At 42.9% G+C, this 27,283-nt stretch overlaps 1 protein-coding gene across 3 annotated transcripts; it reads left to right on the top strand.

Annotated features, from left to right (window-relative positions):
* Nucleotides 1-1,590: 1,590 nt before the first annotated feature.
* On the top strand, nucleotides 1,591-26,815 carry LOC119213193 (melanopsin-A-like). 3 transcript variants are annotated; one of them, XM_037464324.2, is made up of 11 exons: nucleotides 1,591-4,878; nucleotides 9,072-9,208; nucleotides 9,332-9,465; nucleotides 13,019-13,222; nucleotides 14,955-15,126; nucleotides 15,493-15,654; nucleotides 16,072-16,179; nucleotides 16,506-16,653; nucleotides 17,790-17,894; nucleotides 25,832-25,903; nucleotides 26,550-26,815. In XM_037464324.2, the coding sequence occupies exons 1-11, from the start codon at nucleotides 4,624-4,626 to the stop codon at nucleotides 26,682-26,684; spliced, it is 1,632 nt and encodes a 543-aa protein (XP_037320221.2). In that variant the 5' UTR covers nucleotides 1,591-4,623; the 3' UTR covers nucleotides 26,685-26,815. The 3 variants fall into 3 exon arrangements, with proteins under 3 accessions (XP_037320221.2, XP_037320222.2, XP_037320224.2); XM_037464327.2 differs by having other exon boundaries at nucleotides 1,592-6,499; XM_037464325.2 differs by lacking the exon at nucleotides 25,832-25,903.
* The last annotated feature ends 468 nt before the right edge of the window (nucleotides 26,816-27,283 follow it).

Raw genomic sequence — 27,283 nt, 5'->3', positions numbered from 1 at the left:
CAATTTAGACAGCCATATTGTTAATGTATATGTCAATAAACTGTCACGGCGGGTGCTGGTGCAGGCGGAAGCAGGACTCAAAGGCAGGTTCTTCCAGAAAACTGTGCTCTTTATTCGAAAACCAGGACAACGTGCACCAACGGAGAGTAACACGGACAATGACGAGACAAAGAACAACTGGCACACAGGGCTTAAATACACAAGGGAGGTGCAGGTGATTGGACACAGGTGGAAAGACTCAAGCAATCACAAGACAAGGCAGGAAGTGAAGTTAACCCAGGACCACAAGGAACATGAAACTTCAAACTAAAACAGGAAGGGAGACCGAACCGTGACATAAACAATCTTCGATCCTTCATACTAGGCATTAACAAACCACAGTCACTCGCTGATAGTTCTCTGTAATGCGGCTGGATTAGAAAAAGCTGAATTTGTATAATACTTCAATGAGATCGCTTTACTACACACAGCTATTGCCGTTGATGTGAGAAAATGCCACATTAAATGTCATCACGAGGTATTTGAATGACATTTGAAAATTTCTTATTTAAAAATATGAATCAATATGTTCTTAAGTTACAAAATCTCCACATTATGAAAGAGGAACAATCCGCTGTAGCTACGCAGCTGATGGAATAGGTCAACACAGAATTACTCCGAAATATATATGTTGTGCGTGTGAATGTGGGCCTTCATGTTAACATAATTTGCGCAAATTAAAAAATAATAATTCTCAGCTTTGTTCATCCCTTTTCACAGCTGCCACAGGTGCATTTGTTTGAATTAGTAGAGAAAAATAAAACAAGCCGGGGGATCCGACCACTGATCCGCGTGACACGCATTGTCTCTGCTGGAGGCCCTCACGCGTCTTCACCTATATCTCAAACATCCAAGTCTAAGAGCTGCAGGTGTGGCTGTAGACTTTTCAATAAGTTGCACAATATAACGTCCCCCAGCCAGAGGGATTTTCTAAATGTCAGTTTTAGGCAACTTGTCGGAACATAACCTGTCACATTAGAAATTTGCAACACCGTTGACTGCAGTCAATGTGTGTTGGTTGTGAGTTTGAAATTTAAACTATCCCACTATTGTCTCCATCTCACTGATCCATGATCCCTGATAGGGTAGCATTCTGTCCTCTTCAATGGAAGACCTTGTTGCTCAATGGAGTGATTTAGAAGATTAAGAAGAACAAGGAGAAAGGACTCTATTCATTTTCACTTTGTGGAAATCAAGGAAAATCACATGAGCAAGCCTTGGACCTGCCCAGAGCTAATTCAAGGATGAGTTAGTCAGGAAGTACAGTTAAAGGTGGAATGTATTGTCAACATAAAAAAGGGAGAGACTGCTCTGCTATTAAAAGTTTTTGAAAGCTGTCGACTTTTCCTCAAAGGCACACATTCACCCTTGAAACAGCAGCTCCAACAACAAGTCTAGAAGCTGAATTATGCTTAGAGAACCTGTTTTCCCCTGTGCACCTGCTATGTGAAGCTATGCTAAACAGTCTTTAATGTATTGATATTTGTGCATTTATTTTGACAAGATTCTCCAAAATATGTTTATGTAGGATTTACTTCTTATTTATTTCCTCTGAATGTAGATACAAGTTTCAACTACAAAAAACCTTAAACTGGGTCATTGAAGTCAATTAGCATGACATGACCCACCCTGGCCTGAACAGGAATAAGACAGAGAGGAAGGGGGGGGGGGATTCGTGCCACACAGAGTTGTATTGTTTCGTCCTTTGTATTGGTTGCTTTGTTTGTATAATGTTACTGTTACGTAAGCCCAAACCAAGATGGTGATCCTCTTAATATGGGCGGGAACAATCTGCCGTGGGACCAGTCATTTTGTGGTTCTTGCAGCTCTGAGGGCTGCGCTGTTATGGACACACACTTTGCATAATGTGTTTGTTAGAGAGCTCAGTGAGAATGGAAGAATTTTAAATGGTTCGACATGGTGAAAACCTAAACTCACAAGTCTGTGTGTGTGTGTGTGATGTGAGGAATTGTCCAAAGTAAATTATTAATTGCTATTAAGGAGGCAAATATGCAGAGAGCATTTTACCCTGAATGCACAGTGGTCCAGCCTGAAGAAGGCGATACACTTTCCAGTAACCAATCACATCTTTCTATAGGGCAAAAAATTGTAAATCTCAGAATTAAATTTGATCTGCCATCTCTAAGAGTTTCCTTATTTGAACATTTACCACACCAAAGGTGGGATAACGTGATCAAGTTTAAGGCCGTAAGGCTGTATGGAGCATTAAACAGCATTAGAGAGCATTAGCAAAATATTATTGTTGACTACGGAATAATCCGTTATATAAGTGGTGAGTTGGGTTACAGGGGCTTGGGTTAGTGTGTCGTAATAACCAAAAACCTAAAAGAAAGCCCAAAGGAAAGCAGAGGTGTGCAGCAAGGAGAACGAAAGGAGGGTTTGGAAGCATAAAAGCGGGGCATCACAAGACATCGCTCTTCCCTCCAGAATGAACAAAACTGGGAGATCGTCACACTTAAATCCTGCAACATCTCAACCATTCTTCACCGCCCACAGGGTACAGCACACTCGGCTAAATGTCATCTTGTGCAGAGGGTAAGGGATTGCTTAATTGTTCACCCACGAGCAGTTAGAATCACAAGCAAAACGTGCTCAACAGCCCAGTTCTCTTTCTGGAGCAGCTCTGCCCTCCAGTTGTACTTTCCCCAGAGATCATGAGACGTTAGTGTGTAATGACGTCTGTCCTGTGACAGAACTGGATAGTCCTTTGCATGATGCTCTATTGTAGATCACACCAGATGTATGAAAGTTATTGACACATTCCAATTTTAATAGTTTTTTATAGTACATTTTTTAAGTACATATAAGCCCTCCTGGGCTGTCTCGCTGCACATACTGAGGCAGTTGTTATGGATACAGTTGCTATGGAATGTAGCCTAGCAGGCTAAGGTTATTTACTTTTTTTTATTGCTATTGTGTTCTATTGATTTCAATCATTCTGATTTTTTTATTTTACACCTATTTTCATAATGGAACGTTTTGTGCAATCACTGAACAAACTTTCAGGCTTTGATAGTTCCTCTACCTTCTGCCGTCCCGAGAGTTTTGGAGAGATGTTTGCGGCGAATTGTGAAGTAACACTTTTAGCATTTAGGCTGCAGGGTATTCACACCCAGGATCAACTCCCCAAAGAATACGACCCCCTGTTGTTATCAAACCTCATCAGACAGAACTGATCAAATTTATTTTTGGTGACAATGGATTGGTTGCTGCGTCCGAGGTAGCTGGTAGACAAACTTCTCTGCTAATGAAGCGGAGCAAAGGCGGTCACCGGGCTGTTGATGGTAATTCTTTGTTGAAGGCCAATGCGGCATGTCTTAGCTTGCGCCCAAAGGGTTTAAACGTCGAACTACACTCTGCTTACCAGCCTCTTGAGAGTGTCACCATCCAGCACCGTCTTTTCTTTAATGAATGGTTGTGATGTTGAGTCATGGTTGCTCATGGTACACTGTGTTTTCAGTAGACGACAGGACGTTGCAGGGCCATCAATGGGGATTAATAATGACGGGCACGTTCATGCATCGTTTCAGGCCACTAGCAGGCGCAGAGGGCAGAGTCGTGGCACTTCTGCGTTTGGTGTGAGCTCGGCTTCAAGCAGCTCTGGTCCTCATTTAGCAATATCAGGTGGATTTGTTTTTCTGGCGACCCGCTCCCCATAATTAGAACACCCAGGAGGTTAACATTCACTTTAAATGTTAGCATTTTGCAGAAGGTTTTAGGTTTAGGTGTAGGAAAGTGCAGCCCCCCCCCCTCCCGTAGAGGGCCACGAGGGGCAGTGACACAAGAGGAGGAGGGGGGGGGATGTTTTAATAAGATTGGAGAGAGCCTTTTTAAAACAACCTTAAGGTGTTTAATATTTAAAAAATCTGAAGACAGACTGTCCCCAAAGTTTGTTTGGTTCACAACGGTGATTATGAAGCATTACTTTTGTTGTTTTCATGAGCCGTTGGCCTTTGTGGTGGCATAGGGTTTGTGTTCGATCCATTTGAACTTTGACCTTTTCATCTTATTGGACCTCAACACTGACGTTGTTCCTGTCGGCTTGGGGAAAGGGGGGAGTTGGGAATGGAGTCAGGACTAGGGTGGGAGTTGGGATGAGGGTTAGGTCTTGGTTTGACCTAATATAAAAAATATATTTATATAAATTAAAGAAATATATTTAAAGAAATGTAAGCAATCAAAGCAATGCTCAGATGTTTGTAGGTAAAATATTTAATTTTCTTTAAAGATATAAAAACCATAAAAGCAAAAAAAAAACTAAAAATTAAAAGGCAGCAAGAAAACATGAGGATGCAATCAGCGCATTCCTAACGTTTCAGCCCAACAGCCTTCAGAGGAATACATGACAAACAGGAGTATGTGTAGAAGAGAGAAGGAGGAGGAGTTTGAGAAAGAGCTTCTGGTTGGTTTAAAACCTTCACCCCACCTGTATTGATCACTTCAACTGATGTTTTGCATTTTTCCCTGTGTGTGGAGAGAGCATTAAAAACAAATACAAAGGCAGTATGAGAGGGAAAAGTGCTCCATTGATTCCTTGAAGTTAAACAAACAAACAAAGAAAAAATGTCCAGTTCTGTCTGTGCACACATGACACACCGAAAGGCATCCCCGGAGCAGAGATTGGACGAGCAGAGATTGGACGAGAGAAAGAAACCACTTCTTTACCACCCTCACTTTTTTCCCACCGCTCACTTTTCATCAACCACCCGACCTGGAATGGATTCCGGGCGCCCGTTTGGACCAGTGGTGCCTACACCCTGGAACATCAGCTCCATCAGTCCGCACCGGCTCATGGAAGTGTCTCCCGTCTCAACAGCTGTAAGTATCAGCCGACTTGATTTTTGTTGTTCATTTGTTGGTTTTGTTTTGGTCTGTTTGAAATGAATACCCCTCGTGAGAGCGTCTACGCGTCGCAACATGCGTAACGGCAAAAACATCCGATCCACCTAAAAACGAACTTGTCAGGTGTGCGTTATTTTGCCATGTTCATTCCTTTGTTACATCATTTGAGCAATACCGTATGTGGTAGGTGTGGTTGTGCTTGATGATGAATGAAGGAATCCCACGCGCTCCATTCGTTCACTACCGGAACTGGATGCGGGCGGGCGGGCGTAAAAAGCGTCACCCGTCATCTCTGGGGTTTCCACTGCTTGTAAAAATGTGTATTTATGTATTTATATACTTCATCTATGTGGTGAAAGTGCACATCGTATATTTTGCAACAACGTCTGTGCACACGTCTCAAATGAGATTCGTGCGTTACGAATTGAGAATTTTTCGCACAAAATAGCGGTTATGTAGATGAATTTAATCACAGCGTATGCTCCAACAATCTTAAACGTAAACATGTCCTAATCCTAATTTACCGCAAGTTGCAGAAAATGGTAGAAAAAAGCACAAAGACATTTACCTGGGTTGGATGCTGTTTTGAATTGTTGGTTAGTCCCAATATTGCTTAATCTAAAGCTTTGTAACCATGCAAACTGTGACATCACTGACACCCCCATTCAATCTCCCCCACTCACCTTAGAAGGATTTGTGTTGAGAATAATTTCATAGCCTCCATCTCTGCGAGAATAGGTGATTTATTCCCCTCTGTACTGTATGTACAACATATTGAAAAGAGAGTAGTGAATGAACTATTCCCAGAGGGTCCCATTGTTTCAGAGAGAAACAGCTCTTTGCAAGACACAATGGTGCAACTCATGGTAAATCTTCAACAAGTGTGAATGGTTCGGCTTGCACTGTGAGGTGTTTCTCTGTGATCCGTCCTTTGTTTGCTCAGCAGTTGATTCAATTGTTAGCTGGTAATCGCAAACACTTACCGGCCAACTTGCTCGTAATGTGTAGCAGGTGATCAATTATGCACACTGTAAAAAAAAACGTTAAAAAGTCAAATGACTGGCAGCAGCGGCTGCCAAACAAAAACCGTAAAATTAAGGTCAAATAACTTAACTCAAATTAAGTGCGAAAACCCATAAATTTACAGGAATTTTCCTTAACAACTTTACAGAGAAACAAATTTATTTTAAAGATTTTCTCTGTATTATTACGATCAATAAAGTGATATCACTACAGAGCCACAAACCTCCTTTTGTGGCTTTGTAGTCCATGATTATTTCTGGTTTCTGATGCTGCAGGCCACAGATTCTTCCATCCCTGTGCAGGGACGTGTCAGTCGTGTAGACAAACTTAGACAAGTTGATGGGCCTGTTCTTTGTAGGCAGCAATTTAGGAGGGAGCTCAGACCGTTTTTCTTTTCATCGTTCCCACCATGGTCAGCTTCCTCTTTAGGAGCTTCTGTTCCAGCTTGTACGATGTAAATTTTTTTATCCCATGTGATTTTATGTCGACTGAGTCTCTGAGCCATGTCCAGGACAACTCTCATCCCTTGACCCACACTTAGAGCAGGCCCAGACATGAGGAGGACAGACTCAAGGTACACAGGACCTATAATTTCCACACTTTTAATATAAATGTGTAGGGGGGGGGGTTACGGTGTGCGGTAGATGAACATTTTGTCTGATATATGTTCTTCGGAGAAAATGAGCCCAGGCCAATAAGTCTGAGTTTAAAAAAATAATTCTTTATATTATTTTTGTTGAAAAATGAAAACCGGTCCCACAGACCCAAACACCATACAAAGATTAACTTACTTGGGGAGAACATGAACTGTGGTGGAGTCATACCCAGTCCTAACTTACTGTGAGGTGACAGTGCTAACCACCACACCACCATCATGTATGTATGTATGTATGTATCTATGTATGTATGTACGTATGTATGTATGTACGTACGTATGTTCATATATAGACACAATATATATATATATATATATATATATATTAGGGCTGTCAAATGATTAAAAATTTTAATCAAATTAATTAGAATTTTCAGTGGATTAATCATGATTAATCACACCTGAATCCTAACCATTTTTTCTTTCTGAAATGCATACTAAAGATAAATAACAGGACACAGATACATAATTATCATTATTATCATTATTATTATTTTTTACATAAATACATGTTATTGATATTTGATTTTTTAATTCATTTCAGAAAATAATCAAAGCAATGTTATTATGATCAGTTACAGACTGCATGGCTCTAGAAGGGTCTTGAGCCTCTGCAGTTTATCCCACTCTGCTGTGAGTTTCTGCTCCTGAGGGCTGCGATGACCAGACATGACCAGACATGTCAACCCTCCCGATGTTTCAAAGCCCCTCCCGAAAATCTCCCGGACCGACCTTTTTCCCGATTTCCACCCGAACAACAATATTGCTGCACCACCCGCCGACTGGCGCTGCAAAGAAATCCGCCAGCACCCCCCATTTCAGTGTGAAATATCCCCATACCCGGGAGGATTTACATCGCATTGGCTTCTCTTCCTCCGCATGTTTCAGAACAGTATTACGGTCTCTCCGATGGTCTTTCCTTTACCTCAGCGCTGCTCTTTTTTTTTTCTTAGCAAAGCTCTGCTGGGCGGAGCTTTTGTTTTTCTCTGTTCTGCTGCGCGAGAACGAGGGGGGGGGGGGGGGTGCGGGTCTCTGGCGCAAACGACTTGCTGAACCTGACGGCGTGACATATGCCTGCAGGTGGCAGTAATGTGTTGTATAGGATGAAGTGCATTCCCTAGAGGAAGAGGGACTTTACTGACCTGAATAATTTGTCACATTGCGCATGCGTGAAATGCGTCAAAAAAATTGACGTAATTAACAACAAACAGCTAATTAACGCCGTTAACGCGCTATTTTTGACAGCCCTAATATATATATATATAGCCTCTATTCTGTAAAAAAATTAGAAAAACGTTTAATTTGTCATTATTAGCATAATACTTAAATGTATAGTTGGACTGTTTATTTACGGATAACAGCTTTATTTTTACAGTTTTGCACATAATTAAAAAAAACAAAAATTACTGTAAACATTTAAAGGTATTTCCATTGAAAATAGGATATTATTTTACAGTGCAGCTAATGTCTTGGCATTAATACATTCAGACATACAATCCATTACTAATGCACGGACACAGCAAATGAACATCGTTAGAAAAGAAAATAACTACCTTTTGTCAATGGTGTGTGGTTAATGGTGTAAAGTTATATTCTGGTTGTTTGATTGGTGCTATATGTTGCATATGAAGTCAATCAAAGTGTATTTAAAGCCTCAAGCTGTTCATGCTAGTATGTACATGTTTGTGTATGTCTGTTGTTGAATTCTGAATCATTTCTGCATTGGATGTTCTAATCTTCGTCCACATCCACTCAAAGGAAAATGTAGATATGCTGGTACCTTGGCGTCAAAACACGTGCTTGCAGAAGCAGTGTGGAGAGAAATCAGCACACTCTTAATTTACCATGCTTAAGGAGACTTCCGTGCTGCTCACCTTGCCTCTCCTTCCTCCCTTCTGTGTAATCTGCTTTAATCTGGTGCTGCGCCACAGGAGAGGAAATGAGAAAAAGCAAGAGGAAAGGAAATGGGTAATTCAGGAAAGAAAGGAAGTGAAAGAGGGAGGTGACAGGGGTCATGAATCATAGGCTTTAGCAGAGATGAGAAAGAGATCCAGCAAGGAAGGTGAAGGGGTATGAAAAGAATGAAGCAGTGCATGAGAGGAGGCTTTACAGGTGATCCACAACATCACAGATGTAGGGCATAAAATATGTTTAAATTACTCACACACACACACCACATCACATGTCTAATATCTCTCAGGAGCACCCCCACTCAACCTTTTTCACTCATTTGCTTGCATGGTCACTCCATGACTTTTCACCTTTTTAGTGACTGCGCAGAAAAGCAGGACTGCTGAAACAGATGTTATACAAGCCTGCCCTCTTACATGTGTGTGTGCCAGGATTCATCACATGAGATGTGTGTGCTCATAAAGGAACAAAGGAAGATTCGGCTTTGAAGGAGTCGTCCTGTCGTGTGTGTGTTCACAAATCTGCTTGAAATAAACAGACCAAATATGAACCCGTTCCTCCCTGTGTTCCTGTATTCCAGGTTTCCGTTGCTCCGGCCTACATATTTCCAACAGTAGACGTTCCAGATCACGCTCACTACACCATCGGTGTTGTCATCCTGGTCGTGGGCATCACAGGCATGCTGGGAAACTTCCTAGTTATATATGCTTTCTGCAGGTACTATTTTCCGTGCTGTGGTTTCTTCAATAGACGTCTTTGACACATATTTCTGTGACTTGAGCTTATGAATGGTCCAGAATCAATAACGAATATTGTGTGTGTGTTTGTTTGAACATGCAGGAGCCGGAGCTTGCGGACGCCATCAAACATTTTCATTATCAACCTTGCAGTCACAGACTTCCTCATGTGTCTTACTCAAGCACCTGTCTTCTTTATCAACAGCATGCACAAGCGATGGATCTTTGGAAAAAAAGGTGACGCGTGCATAACAACTGAGTTAAATATTATTTTACATTTGTACCTACAAACCTACCTGATATAAAAGCAACATGCTAAGCGCAGTCTAATCAGGTTATGGACTGGTAGCTGCATGCACACACACACATACATACATATATGTTCGACAAAACTCAAAATTCCACAAGGACTTGTATTAGTGCCTTACCCTTTTTAAATGTGACCTAAAATTAAGTGAATGCTCTACACACACTAACCTGATAACCTATCATCTATCCCACTTTTGTGCAGCATCCATTTAGGGTTGGGCGGTGTACCGGTACTAGTAAGGTACCCTTACGTTTAAAACGGTACGGTTCTGAGTATTTTTAGTTCCGGTACTTTATTAAAAAAGCGCACTTGGAGCGCACTCAGTGTTCGCCAGTTCAACCTGTCCGACTGCCTGCGCGCATTGGCTGGGGTGTATGGAATGCCGTTTTAGTCAAAATTAAATAAATGAACAAATACACGGTAATGCATAATGACACTGCATTTCATAATAAATAAATGAATAAAAACACGGTAATGCATAATGACACTGCATTTCATAATAAATAAATGAATAAAAACACGGTAATGCATAATGGCACCGTAATGCATAATGACCCAGTATTTCATTTCACGTTCTTATATGCAAATCAGGGGGCGTGGCTATCTATCACATTCAGACCAGACAACGGAGACGTGTGCAAAAAGGGCTGGCTAAGGCAGTGTTTCTCAACTGGTGGGCCGTTTGTCTAGAGCTGCCGAAGTCGGAACCGCAAGCCCTAGTACTTCCAGAAAACCCTCAATATGTGTCAAAATAGTATCTGCAGATAACCCATGTTGATCGATTTGATCCGCTAATGCTAGCATGCTATCTCGGAGCCCACCGATGTCTTCCATTATGTCAACACTCTCACGTCCCTTAGCCCAGTAGTTCTCAACTTGTCTGGCTCCGGGACCCACCTTTACCCCTTAATGACAAGCGGCGACCCAATTCGATCGGGGGGGGGGTGGTTCCGCGTTCGCTAGCGGTGTCGACGGCACACGGCTCTGTCGTCTGTTCTGAATGTGATAGATAGCCACGCCCCCTGATTTGCATATAAGAACGTGAAATGAAATACTGGGTCATTATGCATTACGGTGCCATTATGCATTACTGTGTTTTTATTCATTTATTTATTATGAAATGCAGTGTCATTATGCATTACCGTGTTTTTATTCATTTATTTATTATGAAATGCAGTGTCATTATGCATTACCGTGTATTTGTTCATTTATTTAATTTTGACTAAAACGGCATTCCATAAGGGTGGCGGGGCTTCCAGCTCACATGCAACTGGCAGGGTCTGACAGTGAAGTCAAGGAGGGACAGAGTGAGCAGGAGAGTGTCATTGAAACGGTAAGCAAGCAGGTAGCTACATGAACAGGGAGGGAGTGTTAATCAGGGCAGGTGCATGAGGATAGTGTGTGTGGGCCTGGCTGGGCCACGACGAAGACGATGATGACGATTTAACAGTTACCTCAATTAATGAATATTATAATAGGCCAACAAACATAATCGTTGTCGGTTGTTGCTATTATAAAGTCTGAGTGTCAGGTTGTCATTTGTCAAATTGTCACTTAACTGATTGGCCATTCCAGTAACTTTTATCTAAAGTCAAATAACACAGCATAAGCTAGAGAGTTCACTTATTCAATTGCACCTTGGGATATTCTAATGTAACCATTTAAAACTCATAACTGCCCTTCTTCTCTAGATAAAAACTTAAATGATGATATTTGATTATTTTATTTATTACTGTCCCACAACGAGTTAGAAGAGGTTGCTAACGTATGTTATTTGGGGGTTAAAAACCCGCTTTGCATTTAGCTGTATATTCAACTAACTAGATATTTTCTAATGTTTCTTTTGAAGTTCCAATATCATGTATAGGTTTTGTATAGGTTTTTTATGGGAAGTATCTCAACAATTAGAGGTAAATGTTGTTTGGTGTCATATTAAAGAGGGGTTTGTGCACAATTTTCATTTTTGGGTGAACTATCCCTTTAAAACAAAGTAACCTATACTTGCAATTGTAAACTGGTCCATGGCACTTACAGTAGTTCTCAGCTTTACATGGGTTTTTGGGAACGGAACAGTAGATATCTACTGCATATCTACAGGGACCGCAAGGATAGTGTACTGGTTGGTGGTTGTGTCCGACCGATTGTGGTGGGCCGGTCTGAACAAAAATGGCAGGACCCTTTTTTTGTCCCAGTCCAGCCCTGGCCGTCACTCACAGAGTCATCTCAGGGGAGCTGTTGTCGACCGTCCTCGGCTTGTTGAAAGAAAAAATGCCAGAAGTGAGATCGGGAAATACTTAAGTCTTGTGTTGCATTTGCTGATGTTGGACTGTTAGGAAAGTTGTTGTCAACTAGCTAACACAACTACAGTTCTCTCTCAGCTCCGTCCGCTACGGTCGGGCCTATGGTGCTGCAGACTTTCTGTCCTCCCCCGTCCCTGAGAAGAAAAAGCGTCGGACCAGGTGAAGCTTAACCTCCTCTGCCCATTCAGAGCCCTAGACCTGTACGTCCGCAGGACCTCCCTGTGTAGGCTCTCCGAACATCTGTTTGTGTGTTTCGGGCGGCCCGGTAACTAAGCAGAGGATGAGCAAGTGGGTGGTTGAGGCCATCACACTTCACATTCACACTTTGGCCGGCCAGCCCGCACCTTGGCTGTCCGGGCCCATTCTACTAGGGGTATGGCTGTTTCTAAAGCCCCTGGTCCTCTCCCCACACGTTCGTGAGGTTTTACCACCTTGGCCTTAACGCTACACCTGGTGCACAGGTGCTCGTCTGAGTGTGCGCCTTAAAAACTTCACACCACGGTCACTTGCTCATATGGTGAGTGGGTATTGGGTTCCCACAGCGTTTTTACGCAGCTCGAGTTCCCTGAGAGAGAACGTCTCTCGGTTACGTATGTAACCTTCGTTCCCTGAAGGGAACGAGACGCTGCGTAAACGTTCTGCCATACTCTCGGCCTGCCCGTTGCACTCAATTCGGCCTTTCAGAGATGAATGGTCCTGCCCTTTGGGTCCCTTTATAGCGCCCCGGTCCCAGTGTCCCCCGCCTATGACGTACCAGCTCGCCATTGGTTAAATTTCACAAGTGCTTCATGACGCGGTCACGCAGAGGTGTTCCCACAGCGTTTGTACGCAGCGTCTGGTTCCCTTCAGGGAACGAAGGTTACATACGTAACCGAGAGACGTTTCCCCGTGTGACACACGCTTTTGCGTTTCAGCCACTCAGAGTTATGAGTGAGTGTATTTTTTTAGTGTGCTTCTTCAACACTGCTGCATGTGAATACTAATGCAATCTGCTTAATATAAATAAAATAAATTTTACGGCAGTGAGATGGACAAAACTGCCTGAAAATGATCCAAAACTGTCCATAAAACAGAGTACTGCAGGTTTTGAAAGACAAGCCGTCTCAGTATTTCCAGCTGTTGGTGAAGAAATGCAGTATTGGTACTTTCCTTACCACTTCTTTCACTTCCCCTCCTCCAGGGTGTGAGATTTATGCCTTCTGCGGAGCGCTGTTTGGTATCTGCAGTATGATGACACTGATGGTTATTGCGGTGGACCGCTACGTGGTGATCACCAGGCCTCTGGCCTCCCTCGGCTTGATGTCTCGCAGGAAAGCCCTGGGAATCCTGGCCGCTGCCTGGGTCTACTCCGCAGGGTGGAGCCTTCCTCCCTTCTTCGGCTGGAGTGAGTTCAACGGATGGTTTCTATTTGCGTCAGTGTCAAAAATCCCTGCGGAAAGGGGGCAAAACTATCAACATGCCAAATACAGTTAATATAAAATCAGTTTAGAGGGCTTTTCCGTATGCTTACCTGTAGCTAACATTACAAAATTCAAACAATAACCCATGATGCAAATGATGTGTAAATGTCTAACAAAATATTCCAGTCCCGGTCACATTCAACATGGTACAGTAATTGTAGCAGTAAATATGGTGCCGTTGCACCTTACTGAACTGTTCAAACGAAATAAAAGGGAAACAGCGCTTCCTTCTTAAAATTATTTATTAAGAGTTGCCCATAACTAAACAGAAAAATGTGGGCTTTTTGGAGCCCGAACTCCCAAAAAACTGAATGCAGCATGCAATAAATCTCATGTCCAGGAAAATATGTTAGTCAAGTTGTCTCGTGTCTGTCTTGTGAGTTCCTGTTTTTTTTTTTTAAATGAACCTTCCTCTTGTGTCCGGCAACTTGCCCCTTCCTCCTGTGTCTGTCTGATTGTCTGCCCTGCCCCTGATTGTTTCCACCTGTGCTCCTACCCTGTGTGTGTATATATATTGTCTGAGTCTCCCTTTGTCCCAAGCAATGGAGCCATGGAGCCATGGACTCCTCGCCTCAGCCAGTGTTTGTATTATGGCTTTGTTTTTGTTCTTTGATTTAGTGTAGGTTTTTTCCTCTTTCATGAGCGATTTTCATTTCATCGGCTCATGCCCCCTTTTGTTAATAAACTTCGTCGTGCGAGTCGTGCATTTGGGTTAAGGACCATAGTCCGGTTGTGACAATAAAAGTGACTTACGGCTTCCTTCCATGTTTGGAGATAAGCACAAAAATACTGATGCTGTGAAATTTTTATAAATGGTTTAATAAGTATGTGTATGGTTATCTGTGCTCTGTGATGATTAAGTGGAGATGGGACAGTTGGAAAGTTCTTAGTCTTATATTAAAGCATTAAAGCATTAACTTGTCAGATGAAGTTACACACTTTAAATCAGTGGTTCTCAACTGCTCTGGCTCCGGGACCCACCATCACCCCTTAATGACAAGCCGCGACCCAAATCGATCGGTCAACGGGGGGGTGCTAGCGGTGTCGCCGGGGGGGGTGCTAGCGGTTAGTCATCAGCCCTCAGGGTGCTAGCGGTTGTCTTGTCGGCGCCAACTGAAAACATGGACAGACGAGCCGGCAAAAAAACCGACACTCCGCTGCATTACAAAAAGTCCCTTCAAAATAAAATCACATGAATTTTTTTTTTTTTTCATTTTTATTTTCCCACTAAAAATGCCAGTTGAGAACCACTGCTTTAAATTACTGAGATTGTCTTCTGTGTTTCGCTGTATATGGAAGGTACAGATTTGCATGGAATAAAGATCACAGACAACAGCTTGTGCATTACAAATGACTAGAGGTCTCCAGGTCATATTAGCATATATCTTGTGCAAATAGGATTTAATTGGAGAGAAACCAAATACGGATATGTTCCAAAGTTTTTATCGCCCCCTTCAATAGTTCAGAAAAGTATTAAAATCAAAATCAAACCAGGAGAAAGATGATAAGAATAGTAAATAATTTAAACAGTCAAACAAGCAATCTACCGATGTGATGAATCTCGATAACTGGACCGACAACAGAGGTTCAACTGTTCAACGGGTTGAGGATTGTCTGACCGAAACGACTGAAATGTTTGTGTGTCCCCTCCCTCAGGCGCTTATGTTCCAGAGGGCCTGATGACCTCTTGCTCCTGGGACTACATGACGTTCACCCCGTCCGTCCGCTCCTACACCATGCTGCTCTTCACCTTTGTCTTCTTCATCCCCCTCTTCATCATCATCTTCAGCTACTGCTGCATTTTCAGAGCCATCCGGCACACAACGCGGTACATGCACAAATGCACACAGACACACACTGTCCTTGTTTCTTCATGCTGCGGTTGCGTTCACTCTATTGACACACACATCAATGAAGACATGGGTTTTGTTGTGTTGACACTGACGATTTGTCGATTAGTTGTGTTTTTCACTCAACTTGAACTCATGCTGCTTGTGCGTCTGACACAAATTGTTTGTGTACATCCAAGCTCTACACATGCTTCAATCAATACAGGTTTCAAAGTAAGCTTTTTCAAAAGTAAATAAGTACAGAGATTTTGATCTAGAATTACAATTAAGCTTGGAAACAGACAAAAAGCTAAATAAAAAAAAAGGTTTCATGATGACCATGTCGAGTGTTTCTGTGTTGACAGAGCAATAACAAAGATTAACTGCCAGGGAAAAAGAGACTCAGCAAAGAGGTTCCATAAGATGAAGACTGAATGGAAGATGGCCAAGATTGCGCTCATCGTCATCCTGCTATTCGTCATCTCTTGGGCTCCTTACTCCTGTGCGGCCCTCACAGCATTCGCTGGGTAGGTGTACACGTGCGTGTGCGCATGTGTGTGGGTGTTTCCCTTTCAATGACCGCTGAGGATAGACATTTTTCAGAGTGCAGTAATGTCAAATAATCTGGATAAAACTGAAAAGCACCGATGCTCTATGTTTCTCAATAATAAAACTTTAATATGTTATTATTGATGCAGAACTTAGTTAAAGCTGCTGTAAAACACTATCATAATATGAATGTATCAAAGGACAATAGGACAACTATTGGAACATGTGAGAGATAGATCCCCTTTGCTTTGCAGTTTCATCATGAGTTTCATCGGCCAACTCACAACTTTACTGTTCTGTTTCACTTTCAGCAGATCAGATGTGACTCTGCTGTATTCACTGAAAATGTCTCATTCCCTTCTCTCATTTGCCAACATCTCTCCTGTGTCTCACAGCTATGCCGATTTTTTTACTCCCTACATGAACTCTGTTCCTGCTGTGATAGCCAAAGCATCGGCGATCCACAACCCCATCATATACGCCTTAACACATCCTAAATACAGGTAGGTAGCCCACTTCATTAGCAGCAGCTGGAAGGAACGTCACAACATGATGAATTCACTCATTTACTCACCAAAACACACTGTGAAGGCGTTAAAATTGTCATCAAAAATGAACCCTTCTCACCAGACAACGCAGGGGCAGGTACAACAACATTAGTCCCCATTGTAACTATATTCATATTCTTTCATTCACTTCTTGCCAGAGATTATTTAAGTGCTTTTATTGCAATAAAAAAATGCTCGGCATCCATGAATGTCAAGGGGTCGTTGACTGTCATATAATAACATCTGTTAAATTTTAATATATATTCCTCTCCCTCCCTCAGGTCAGCCCTGGGCAGGTACATCCCCTACCTTGGGGTATTGTTGTGCGTTACTGGCAGAGGCCGTTTCAGCAGCAGCAGTTTCCGTTCAACGCGCCAATCAGAAAGCAAAAGCAAGCCCCGCAACTCCTTCCAGTCTGAGAGCGAATCAGTGAGTGTACCTCGTATCTCATGTGTCATGGCTACCTTTTACACTTAAGTGGAGCTAAGTAGCATAATTTCGGGAGCAAGACCACGCCTCCAACACTCCTCTTCCGGTATTTCTATATATACAGCTCAACCCACTCTTCATGTTCTCAAGTATGCATTCTGAAACATGACCGAGGTCAGGTAACACACGATCGAACAAAACCTACGAACGCCCTACCTACGTTACGTCATCAAACCTCCGGCACCGAGATGCCATTGAACTTTCTGCTCCAGACGACAACATTCTCCCCAGGAACGACCAGCACGACTCACCCTGAAGTCTCCAAGATTCCAAAAGATCTGAAAATTTCCACGGCGCCTCTGTGATCCAGACGCCGCTTTCCTCACCGGAGAAGCAACCGAGTAGTTGTAAACCAACTTGCCTCGGGCTCACGACACGTAACGTTAACCGGAAGCTGCATCACTGCTACGGCCGATCCCCCGAAATCCAGCCTTTAATAGGAGGACCTAACCCCGGGATGCTAGGCCCCTTCTCGAAAAATTTTCAACTACAGCAACAGCTAGCTTCAGCCAGGGCTCACGGCACCGGGATGCCAGCGTCCCCACCACCCTCTCCCAGCCTCCACAACAGGTTGGCATGCCCTCTGGCACCGGGATGCCAGACGCTCACGCCTTCCACGCACACCATCCGTGGACACCCATGCCTTTCGGAGCTACCAGCACCAGGTTTAGCAGCGGTTCACGGCACCGAGATGCCGCTGTATTCTAGCGGTCAACAGGTGGGGGTGCTAGCGGTCTCATCAAAGAAAGAGCCCTCGTCGCCACCCTCTCACTTTTGACCTCCTGTGCACTGGTATCATCACTATCCATATCAAGATCTTCATGCTATCAATCACACCTCCACACAACAAAATGGGAGTCTTTTGGGGGTTTGCCATGCCCGGGCGCACAACAGATCCTCCGACGTGGCTCCCCACAACCCATCTGATCGACCAGACTAAATCAATCATCAACACGTTCTCTCACGTTAAACACCTTCAGTGGATGGCATGGTCTTAGCTAGTGAAAATGACTATAATTTCTGTTGCTGCTTTTGTTCTTGGGTGAGCGTGATCTTGTCTCTGTGTCGCCTCAAAGGCCCACTTCTCGGACACGGAGGAGGAATGCCCCTCCCGGACGCCTGGCGGTCGTCAGATGTCCGGCAATGTTAAGCAGATCCGCCATTGCAGCCAGAGGACAAAGGTGAGAATTAACAACACGGAGGAGTTGGCGAGAACCGCCCCCCACAACCCCACTGGCCCGGCCCCACGTCCCCTCTCACAGATCTCAGAGAGTACTGGGGCCGGTTTGAAACAACATACTGTTGGTTACGTACTATAATGGCCATCAGTATATATTCCTCTGGAGGTTTAAGCAAATCAAGCAAGTTATAGGCCATTTATACTAGTCATCAGACTGAGGAAGAGTGTAATTTGTGTATCATTGTATTTCTTCTCACTTTAGTCCCATACAGTTTTTCCATTGGAGGTATTGCGTCTCTTTCTTTAAGCCATCACAAAGTGCAAATGTCTGTGTATGTCTTTAAAGGCGTTTCATTCCCATCTGACATCAATATTTACTTGCCAAACTTTACAGCAGATGTAAAACAAATGTAGAGCCTGGGAAAAAAATATTTTGCTCTCTGCGGCTCATTTGCCTAGCGATGAAGTCTCAGTATCATCAGCTGAGAGGCGGCAGGTCTTTGAAGCGTCCCTCGCAATCCCTGGCTTATTGACCAGACGACTTGAACGATTGCTTTGTCTTTAATATGGGACCTGGTTGTGCCAATATATCAATATTTCAGCAATGAAGCATGTTGTGGATTAGCCATTGGTAATAATAAAAAAACTAAAATGTATATTGTAGTGGCCATTTGTCCTACGTATCCTTGATCAAAGGCCACTGATGCATCTAGTTTGACGTCTTTAACTCAGAAAAAAGAGTGTTGTCCAGGCGGTGTTTTCTTGTTGCTTGTTGTTTATTTTTAACCAAAATATCACCAAAAAACATAACATAAAGTGAGCTGCTTTCCTATGCACTGCCTAACTGTTAACTGTTTCACCTGTTTCACTGCTGTACCTGTAAATGGTAACTGGTAACTGTTTAACTGGTAACTGGTAAAAACTTATTTGTCACCCTGGTGCATGCTGGTCCCACCTGGCTATGCCCTTAAGTAACCTCCAGGTGCCCACCGCATTACCCAATTAGTGATCCAATTACTCAATTAGTGCTCCCGCTACCCAAACAATCAAGAAAAATATATTTAAAGAATATATAACTAAATTATAGCTCCTACATTCCAGCCCCTAATTGGGAATATTATCACAATTTATCCATATACTCAAACGGAGCTATTTCCATAAACAAATAATGACATCCACAATTAATCTTTCCATGCATTAACCTAGATGAATCTTGTTGCACCTATAAGGAGAATAGATAGAGATAGAGAAGGTAGAGAAAGATAGAGAAAGAGTCAGTCCATAGTGCTAACGGCTGCTTCCAATAGCAGACAAAGCTTGGTCACTGGCCTCTCCAGAATGCTGGTCTTTGTTTGTAGCCGCACAGAGCGCACCAGACCCTTTGCATCTGGTCTCGTATCCAAAACTTTCCCCATCATCCAAGATCCTCTTGGAGCTGTGGCATCCGCAACAAGGACAATGTCTCCCGGAATGAGACTTCTTCTTGGTCTTGTCCATTTTTGTCTCTCCTGCAACATGGGTAGGTACTCCAAGATCCACCGTTTCCAGAAGAGTTCAGCCATGTACTGTATTTGCTTCCATCTTTTCCTGACATAGAGATCTGCTTTATCAAATAGTCCTGGTGGCATGACTGGTTTGCCCTTTAATATTAGAAGGTGGTTTGGTGTCAGAGCTTCGAGGTCATCGGGGTCATCAGAGACCCTTGTAATGGGTCTGTCATTAAGAATTGCTTCTACTTCACAAAAAATGGTCTGGAGACCTTCATCATCCAGAATTTGCTGTCGAAGAACTGAGGTGAGAACACTTTTCACTGAGCGAATCAGGCGCTCCCAGATTCCGCCTTGATGGGAAGCTGCTGGAGTATTAAAGTTCCACTTAATGCCATCCTGGACCAAAGCGTTTTGAATTTTACCATGATTCAGTGCAGCAAGACTTTGCTTTAACTCTCGGTTGGTGCCAACAAAGTTTGTGCCGTTGTCAGATTTGATGGTGGAGACTGGACCTCGTCTACAAATGAATCTCCTTATTGCATTTATACAGGAGTCTGTATCCAGTGTATGGGCTACTTCCAAGTGCACGGCACGGCTGGTAAGACAGGTGAAAAGCACTCCATATCTTTTAAGAAGACTTCTTCCCCTTTTAACATTGATGGGCCCAAAATAGTCAACTCCAATATTTGTAAAAGGAGCTTTGTCAGGCAACACTCTCTCTTCCGGCAAATCTGCCATCTTCTGCTCACCAAGTTTTCCTCTGTTGCGTCTACAAACAACACAATCGGAAATGACTTTCCGGGCAGCTGAGTTTGCATTTATGATCCAGTACTTTTGCTGTAACCTAGACAACATGTGATTTCTTCCTGCCTGTCCCAACTGATGATGGATATGGCGTAAAATCAGTGTGGATACGTGCAGGTCTTTGGACAATATTATTGGATGCTTTGACTCTGCTGTCAGTGCTGCTTTACTCAACCGACCACCAACTCTGAGGATTTCAGCGTCCATTATTGGGTCCAGTTTGTACAGTAAACTTTCTTTGGGGACGTTTACGTGCCCCTTCAGGGAGGCAATTTCCTCTTTGAACCGCTGGCTTTGTACAAATTGAATAATTGACTCTTCCGCCTTGGCAAGATCTTCAGGTGTTAGGCTTTGTCCTTTGAGTGTGGCTTTAAAGTTCTGAACTCTCCTTTCCACTTCTTGCTTCTGTATCTCCAAATGATCCTTCCGGAGTATTGTAGAAGCCCAAAATTCCTTTCTCTTCTGTCCCAATGACTTGAGAATTTCCTTGACCTTCAAAATCCAAGCCACAGATGTATTCAGTTTGATCCAAGATGAAAAGTAATTGATCAGGTGGCTAGTGGCATTTTGCAAATCATTAACAATAGTATTCACTATCAAGTCCCTTTTGACCTCTGGGTCATCTGCAGCAATAACGTTAAGGTTATCGACCAGTTTAGGCCACTTCTCCTTTGGCATGTGTAGAAACTGAGGTCCATTTATCCATCTCCTGCCTTTCAGGAAATCCTCAGCTCCCATGCCTCTTGATGCTTCATCTGCCGGATTCTCCTTGGAACTCACATATCTCCATTGTTCCACATCTACTGTATCTCTGATGAAAGAGGTTCTGTTTGCCACAAAAGTATGGAATCGCCTGGTTTCACTGGAGATATATTTAAGGACTGTTGTACTGTCTGTCCAGAAGATTGACTTTTCAAGTTTAAGTTGCAACTCCTTCCGCAACATCTTATCAACACGAACAGCAAGAACGGCAGCTGTGAGCTCCAGTCGAGGGATTGTAGTCTATTTTAGTGGAGCAACTCTGGCCTTTCCCACTAGAAATGCAACGTGTACTTTATGATCCTTTTCCAATCTCACATAAGACACAGATCCATATCCAACCTGACTGGCATCGGAGAAGTGGTGAAGTTGTGCTGTAACAGGTTCTCCAAAGTCTCTGGGTTTAATACATCGATCAGCCTGGAACTTAGACACCCTTTGTAGGTCCTCAAGCCAATTAGACCATTGCTTAGAGAAGAAGTGGGGAATAGCATCATCCCACCCAAAGTTTCTCCTACAAAGTTCCTGCAGCAGCAGCTTGGCTGGCATACTGAATGGGGCCAGAAATCCCAACGGGTCGTAAAGTGAGCTGACCACCGACAAAATGCCTCTTCTGGTTCTTGGTTGCTCTCGTAATGTTGTCCTGAACTTGAACTTGTCTGTTTCAATGCACCACTGCAGTCCTAGGACTCGCTCCATTGGAAGTTTGTCCATATCTAGCTCCAATTCCACTATTTCCTTTTCCCTTTTGAATGGTAAGTCCATGCAGTAGTGGTTTCCAGTTAACACTGTTGTGTTGTTCATAATTTTCATGAACTGTAGGTCTTCTCTAGACATTTCCATCTGTTCCTCTGATGATCTCTCGTTAAAGTCATGGTTATATTGTTCAACCAACATTCCTTGCAGATGTTCCACAGTGATTCGGTTGGCTGTTACAGCACTGCGGCCAGTCTTACACCGGCTTCTGCCTCGAAGTGGACCATTAATGACCCAACCAACTCTGGTTCTTACAGCATAAGGTCCTTCGTCCTGACTGTTAATCAGCTGCCAAGGCTCCATCACCTTTGGAGCATCTGTACCAATTAGTAGCTCAACACTTTCATCAATATCGTGTAGCTTAACATCCTTCAGATAAGACCAATGTACAAGATCCTCCTGTCGCGGAACATTGAGTGTAGACACAGGCATGGTCTTTTGAGTTAACACATCAGGTAACTCAATGAAGTCCTCTGTACCCATACCAGACACTTCAAGACCTGACAGAATATGTGCTTTAACAATCTTCTTCTGATTCATTGTTCTCAACAGAATACTTGTCTTTTTACCCCTCAGGTTCAATTTTCTTGCCAAGCTCTCTGTACAGAATGTGCCGGAACTTCCTGGATCCAGAAAGGCATATGTCTGCACCAATTTACTATCCCTTTTGCTCTTGACTTTAACTGCAACAATGGAAAAGGTGGAATTATCTTCGCAACCTGCCCCAATATGGCAAGAAGTCTGAGACATTGCATTTGAAACACTTGGAGCGCTCACAGGTGCCTGGCTTTGTTGCGAGGTTGCTCCCTTTTCTGGCCGCTCTAGATGAAGGACTCCTGGGTGCCTTTTGTGACACACGTTGCAATCCAAGCGACTCCTGCAGTCTTTGCTCATATGACCCACTTTCAGGCACCCAAAACACAAACCCTGTTCCTTGATAAAGTTAATTTTATCTCGATGATCTTTCACCTTAAATTGTGAGCATATATCCAAAGAATGCCAACTTTGTAAACAAAACATACATTTTTGAATACCGGATGACTTGGTCTTGTTTTGTGTATATTGAGTGATGCCTCCTACTTCAGTAACATTTGTGGCAAAGCTGCTTCCCCGTTTTTTTTGCCTCAAGTGACTAACATTTCCGACCTTCGAGTTGATGGATTGTAGGTCCTGGATGTTGCCAAACAGTGGATCAGAGGCAATCCTGACTTGCTTTTCAATGAAGGCAACAAGATCCTTAAACATGGCTCTCCGGCCAGTTGTCTCTTGCAGATTACAAGCAACATTTCTCCATCCTTCCCTTAGTTTATATGGAAGTTTCAAAATGATGCTCCTCATGATAGATGGTAGGTCTAGTTCTTTCATATGCATAATTTGCTCGGTAAGATTTGAGCATCCTCGAAGAAACATGGAGAATGACTGTAATCCTTTAAGATCTTCACCTTTAACAGGTGTCCAGCTTAAAATCTTTTCCATATACGCAGATGCAATTTTGTATTCGTTTCCAAAGTGCTCTGCTAGAAGATTTTTGGCTCTGTGGTATCCCTGATCTGAAGGTAGATGTTGACAACTGCACACCAGGTCTCTTGGCTGCCCACAGGTGTATTGTTCGAGAAAGTGTAAACAGTCACTCCAATTAGTCGTCTTTGCCTCCACTCCATTTTCAAAAGCTCTGATGAAAGACTTGTATTGAAGAGGGTCTCCATCGAACACAGGAATATGTCTGACAGGAAGGACAGAGCATAGATTTTGTTGGGCCAGCAGAGCAGTGATTTCATTTTGTCTCTGCATAACATTTACTATGTCACTCTGATAGCTCTCAGTCAGAGCTTGTCTTTGAGGTTGCACTAATCCTGCCTGATTCTCACTTACATTTTGTGTTACTTGAACTGGAGCCTCAGTCTTTAATAGCATCTCATAATTATGTGTTGTTGCCCTCTGCTTAGGCCTAACAACTGGTGGTTGAGTTATGAAATCTTGGTCATCAATAACATATCTTTCATCCCTTTTAACTGGATCGAAGGTGTCAGCATGAGGGTTCAACTGGCTGTTTTGCTTTTTTTGCCTTTCAAAATAAGAGTTCATTCCGTCTGAACACTTTGAGCCATACTGAGATGAACTGACTTCCAAAATATGCAGCTTTGCATTTGCCACTGCCAATTCTGCCTCAAGTTCCAATTGTTCCTTTTCTTTCCTCAACTTTTCCTCCTGTGTTTCTATGAGATGTTTCCTTTTCAGAGCAGAAACACGCTCTACCAAAGCCGCCTTGTCAACTTTAGCTTTAATGCGTGCAGACAAGGTTGATGAACTCTGTGATAGTTGAGAGTTCGCCTTTTTAATTGACACATTAGAAGCGCTATCCTCTGGCTCTATTTCATCTACGACACTTTCGCTGTCATGAGTGTCTTTATTTGGCTGCAAATATGGTTGACCCATTTCAGACAGCCAGTCCTTCACCTTTTCAGTAAAATCATTAAACAGTGTCATTTTTTCTTTGAAGTACGGACTTTGTCTTTTGACCTCATCTTCGGGTAAAGGTAAGTTTACAAAAGAGCCATGCATGTCGTTTGCTTCTTGGCAACACTTAATGAACTTAGTAAGCTCAGCATTCACTGATTTAAGATTTTCACTTGATGCCATTAATACACGCAAATTGCCCATACACTCCTTGGCTTGTTTACATCTTTTACTCCTTTTCCGCTGATACATTTCCATGTGGAAGGCCAAGCCTTTAGGAGTTAATTTACTTTCTCTTTTTGCTGCCATCGTCTCAACGTCGTTTGCCGTTCGTACGTCAGACATCTTGAATGTTTGTTCTTGTTTAGCATGCAGGCAGAGTGCAAGAAAAGCATCAAAACGTGGTTATTTTACAGTCAAGTCCATTTCATCAAACAAACGCACATGTCAGGTTTTAATCAATGAAAGTCGCCGTGGCCGATGCGCGCCGTTGCGCAATACTTATGTGCGCCGTATCGTGGCTTCTGAAACTTCAAACATTTTTGGATCGCTGTGAGTACAGACTTTTGAACTCCACTCGTTCGGCCGTTTTCCTTTACAGCAGTCTTATCACATACCCGTTTTACTCGTCGATGTCTCAGCGCCGTTGTTGATTGGTCAACGTAGTTTTCCAGCTGATGATTAGCTGATGCGGCGTTTTGAGCATCAAGCTGTCAGGCCGATGGACAGTCACAGGTCACTCTATGTGGGGCATCCGATACATGGAGCGTTTCCGTCTTTCCATAATCATCTTAGTTCACAGAGAAATCACATGCAGCATGCGAACACGTCAACTGTATGGACATGCTGCTATGCAGGACTCCATTACACAGGGTCTAAAAACTAATCCAATAATCTGGGAGTTTCAGGCTTAATCCACAACTTCCATTACGCTGCTGCGTATTTCAATGTGCTACTACAAAGACGGCCGATCGTTGAGAAGTCTGACCTCAAGCTGTAGAGGACATTTAACTTTTGTCTATAATCTTACCTAAAAAGTATAACCAAACCATATTTATTTTCCACATAAGTACATTTAATACCTTAAACCACATATGTCAAACTCCTGGCCCACCGCCGGAGTGTGGACCCCTCCCTAGATTTTAATGGTCTGTCCCGTGTTCGATCGAAGTGGGCAGTATCTGACCCAAATCTGAGATGAGTTTGACACCCCTGCCTTAAACTGTTAGACTCCGTTCAAAGGTCACAGTTCAGTCCGCCAGCACCCTTAAAGCTCTTTAATTATGTGTTATATAGCTAACAGTGATACCAAAACTCTATCGCTATCTTCAGAGTTGAGAGGATGGATTTCACAATATGTCAGACTATTTCTTTAAGATCTGATTTATTTGTACTACTGTACAAACACCGGCGTTTTAAAGAGGACGTTGTTGGTGCCCCCATTTTCAGTGCTAATTCTTAAATAAAGTTGCTTCTTGCAAATGGGATTTTGTTTTTGTATGTCACAAAAGGAAACAACCTGACACACTTTTAAAGAGAGCTCTTCTTTTATGGAGAATCCCTGATCTGGAGTCCCTCTATGTGTAGTAAGAATGTGGCTTACGGGCTCAAATAGTACAGTAGATTTGTTGATCTAACACTAAATAGCTGTGTCTATGTGCGTAATGTTCAGACTGTGAATGAACCTGAAGACATCTCCATGTCGGACATCAGCCTGAAGCCAACCACTCATCTTCCTGCTACTGTAAGAGTCCAGCGATCATTAACCTCTTGCTCTCTGCAAAAGATGTGGCGTCTGTTGTTTGTGTCAAGAAAATCAAGCAATTCCAAAAATGTAATGAGCAATAATTTAGCATAACAACTATTGTCTGTTTAGCTCTCACGTAGAACTCATCTGTCAGTAAGATCCATTCCTTCAAACCTCAACCTTTTCTGTCCATCCTGTCCAGAGATATGGTCATTTGTGTATAAAGGACAAAATGAACCTTTCCACTGCTCAATGATTCCACCCCATTTAAATTCCACAACACACCACAACGGAACGTGTGAGACTGTGCGTGCTATCTTTCCCGCTGAGGCCGTATTTGTAAGCTAAAGCCAGCAGCCACATAGCTTAGCTTAGTACATAGTCTGTGAAATCAAGGGCACCGCTGCAAAGCCTCTCATCAATCCCACCAATCAATGCATTTGACCTGCCATCACAGTGTCACGTCTTAATCTGGCAGTGGACGATCGTTGTTGATGAACAGTTGATTAAACTCATTTATTTTACACCGGTCCCTCTGTAGTTTTCTTTCACACATGCTGCCAGCTTCCTGCTCGCGTTTGACACGTGGAGCCTCAGTCACAATAACATCAATAAACTTCCCTCTCCTCCCCCACCCTCACAGTTGGACACCGGGATGGAAGAGTCTCGGCCAAGGACTTCATGTAAGACAACGGAACCTGTCATTGTCACCTCCATGTCCAGCCCGTCTGTATTGCAGAGCCCCTCGGGTTTCCCTGGCAACCAAGGAGAATGTTGACATAGAGAGCCCTGCAGACCACAGCACTAAACAGGTGGAGGAATGTGTGTATGGTTTAATATTTCCTTTCATGGGGATTTTTATGTACATGTGTGCTTGTGCTGGTAACTTAATTATTGTTTGCATACAGAGTGTGAGCATGTGAGCGTGAATGCCAGGTAAATTGTGTTGGTATTTGCACATATACTCACATATCAGGGGGGTTGTAGGTGGTTTACCTCAGGGCTGGAGGCATAAAAGCCTTAAAAACACAAACTGAAAAGTTTAATCTCTGGGGATGGGTAATGAATAAATTCTTTTATTATTCTTAGTTAGTAGATTCTTGTCATATCTTGTTATATTTTAGTAAGATAAATCAAGATGTGTGTTTGTTTTTTGATTGTATTTGGATACACGGTTGAAGTCCTTTATTTTCCATTTTAACAAATTTTTGTTATATTGCGTTTTTGTAATATTACATCACCATTCGCTTATTCTGCAATAGAACCACAATTGTCTAAAGAGAGATGGGTGTATCAGCCATTCTGAAAGTTCATTTTTTTAATGCACAGACAACCTACAGAGAAAACAAAACGCAGATGGTCAAAATAAATTTTCTG

This window comes from Pungitius pungitius, chromosome 21 (genome assembly GCF_949316345.1).
Source record: "Pungitius pungitius chromosome 21, fPunPun2.1, whole genome shotgun sequence".
In the NCBI taxonomy this organism is placed as follows: domain Eukaryota; kingdom Metazoa; phylum Chordata; class Actinopteri; order Perciformes; family Gasterosteidae; genus Pungitius; species Pungitius pungitius.
The sequence above is the reverse complement of the archived record's forward strand: the minus strand, read 5'-3'. Positions and strand labels throughout refer to the sequence as shown.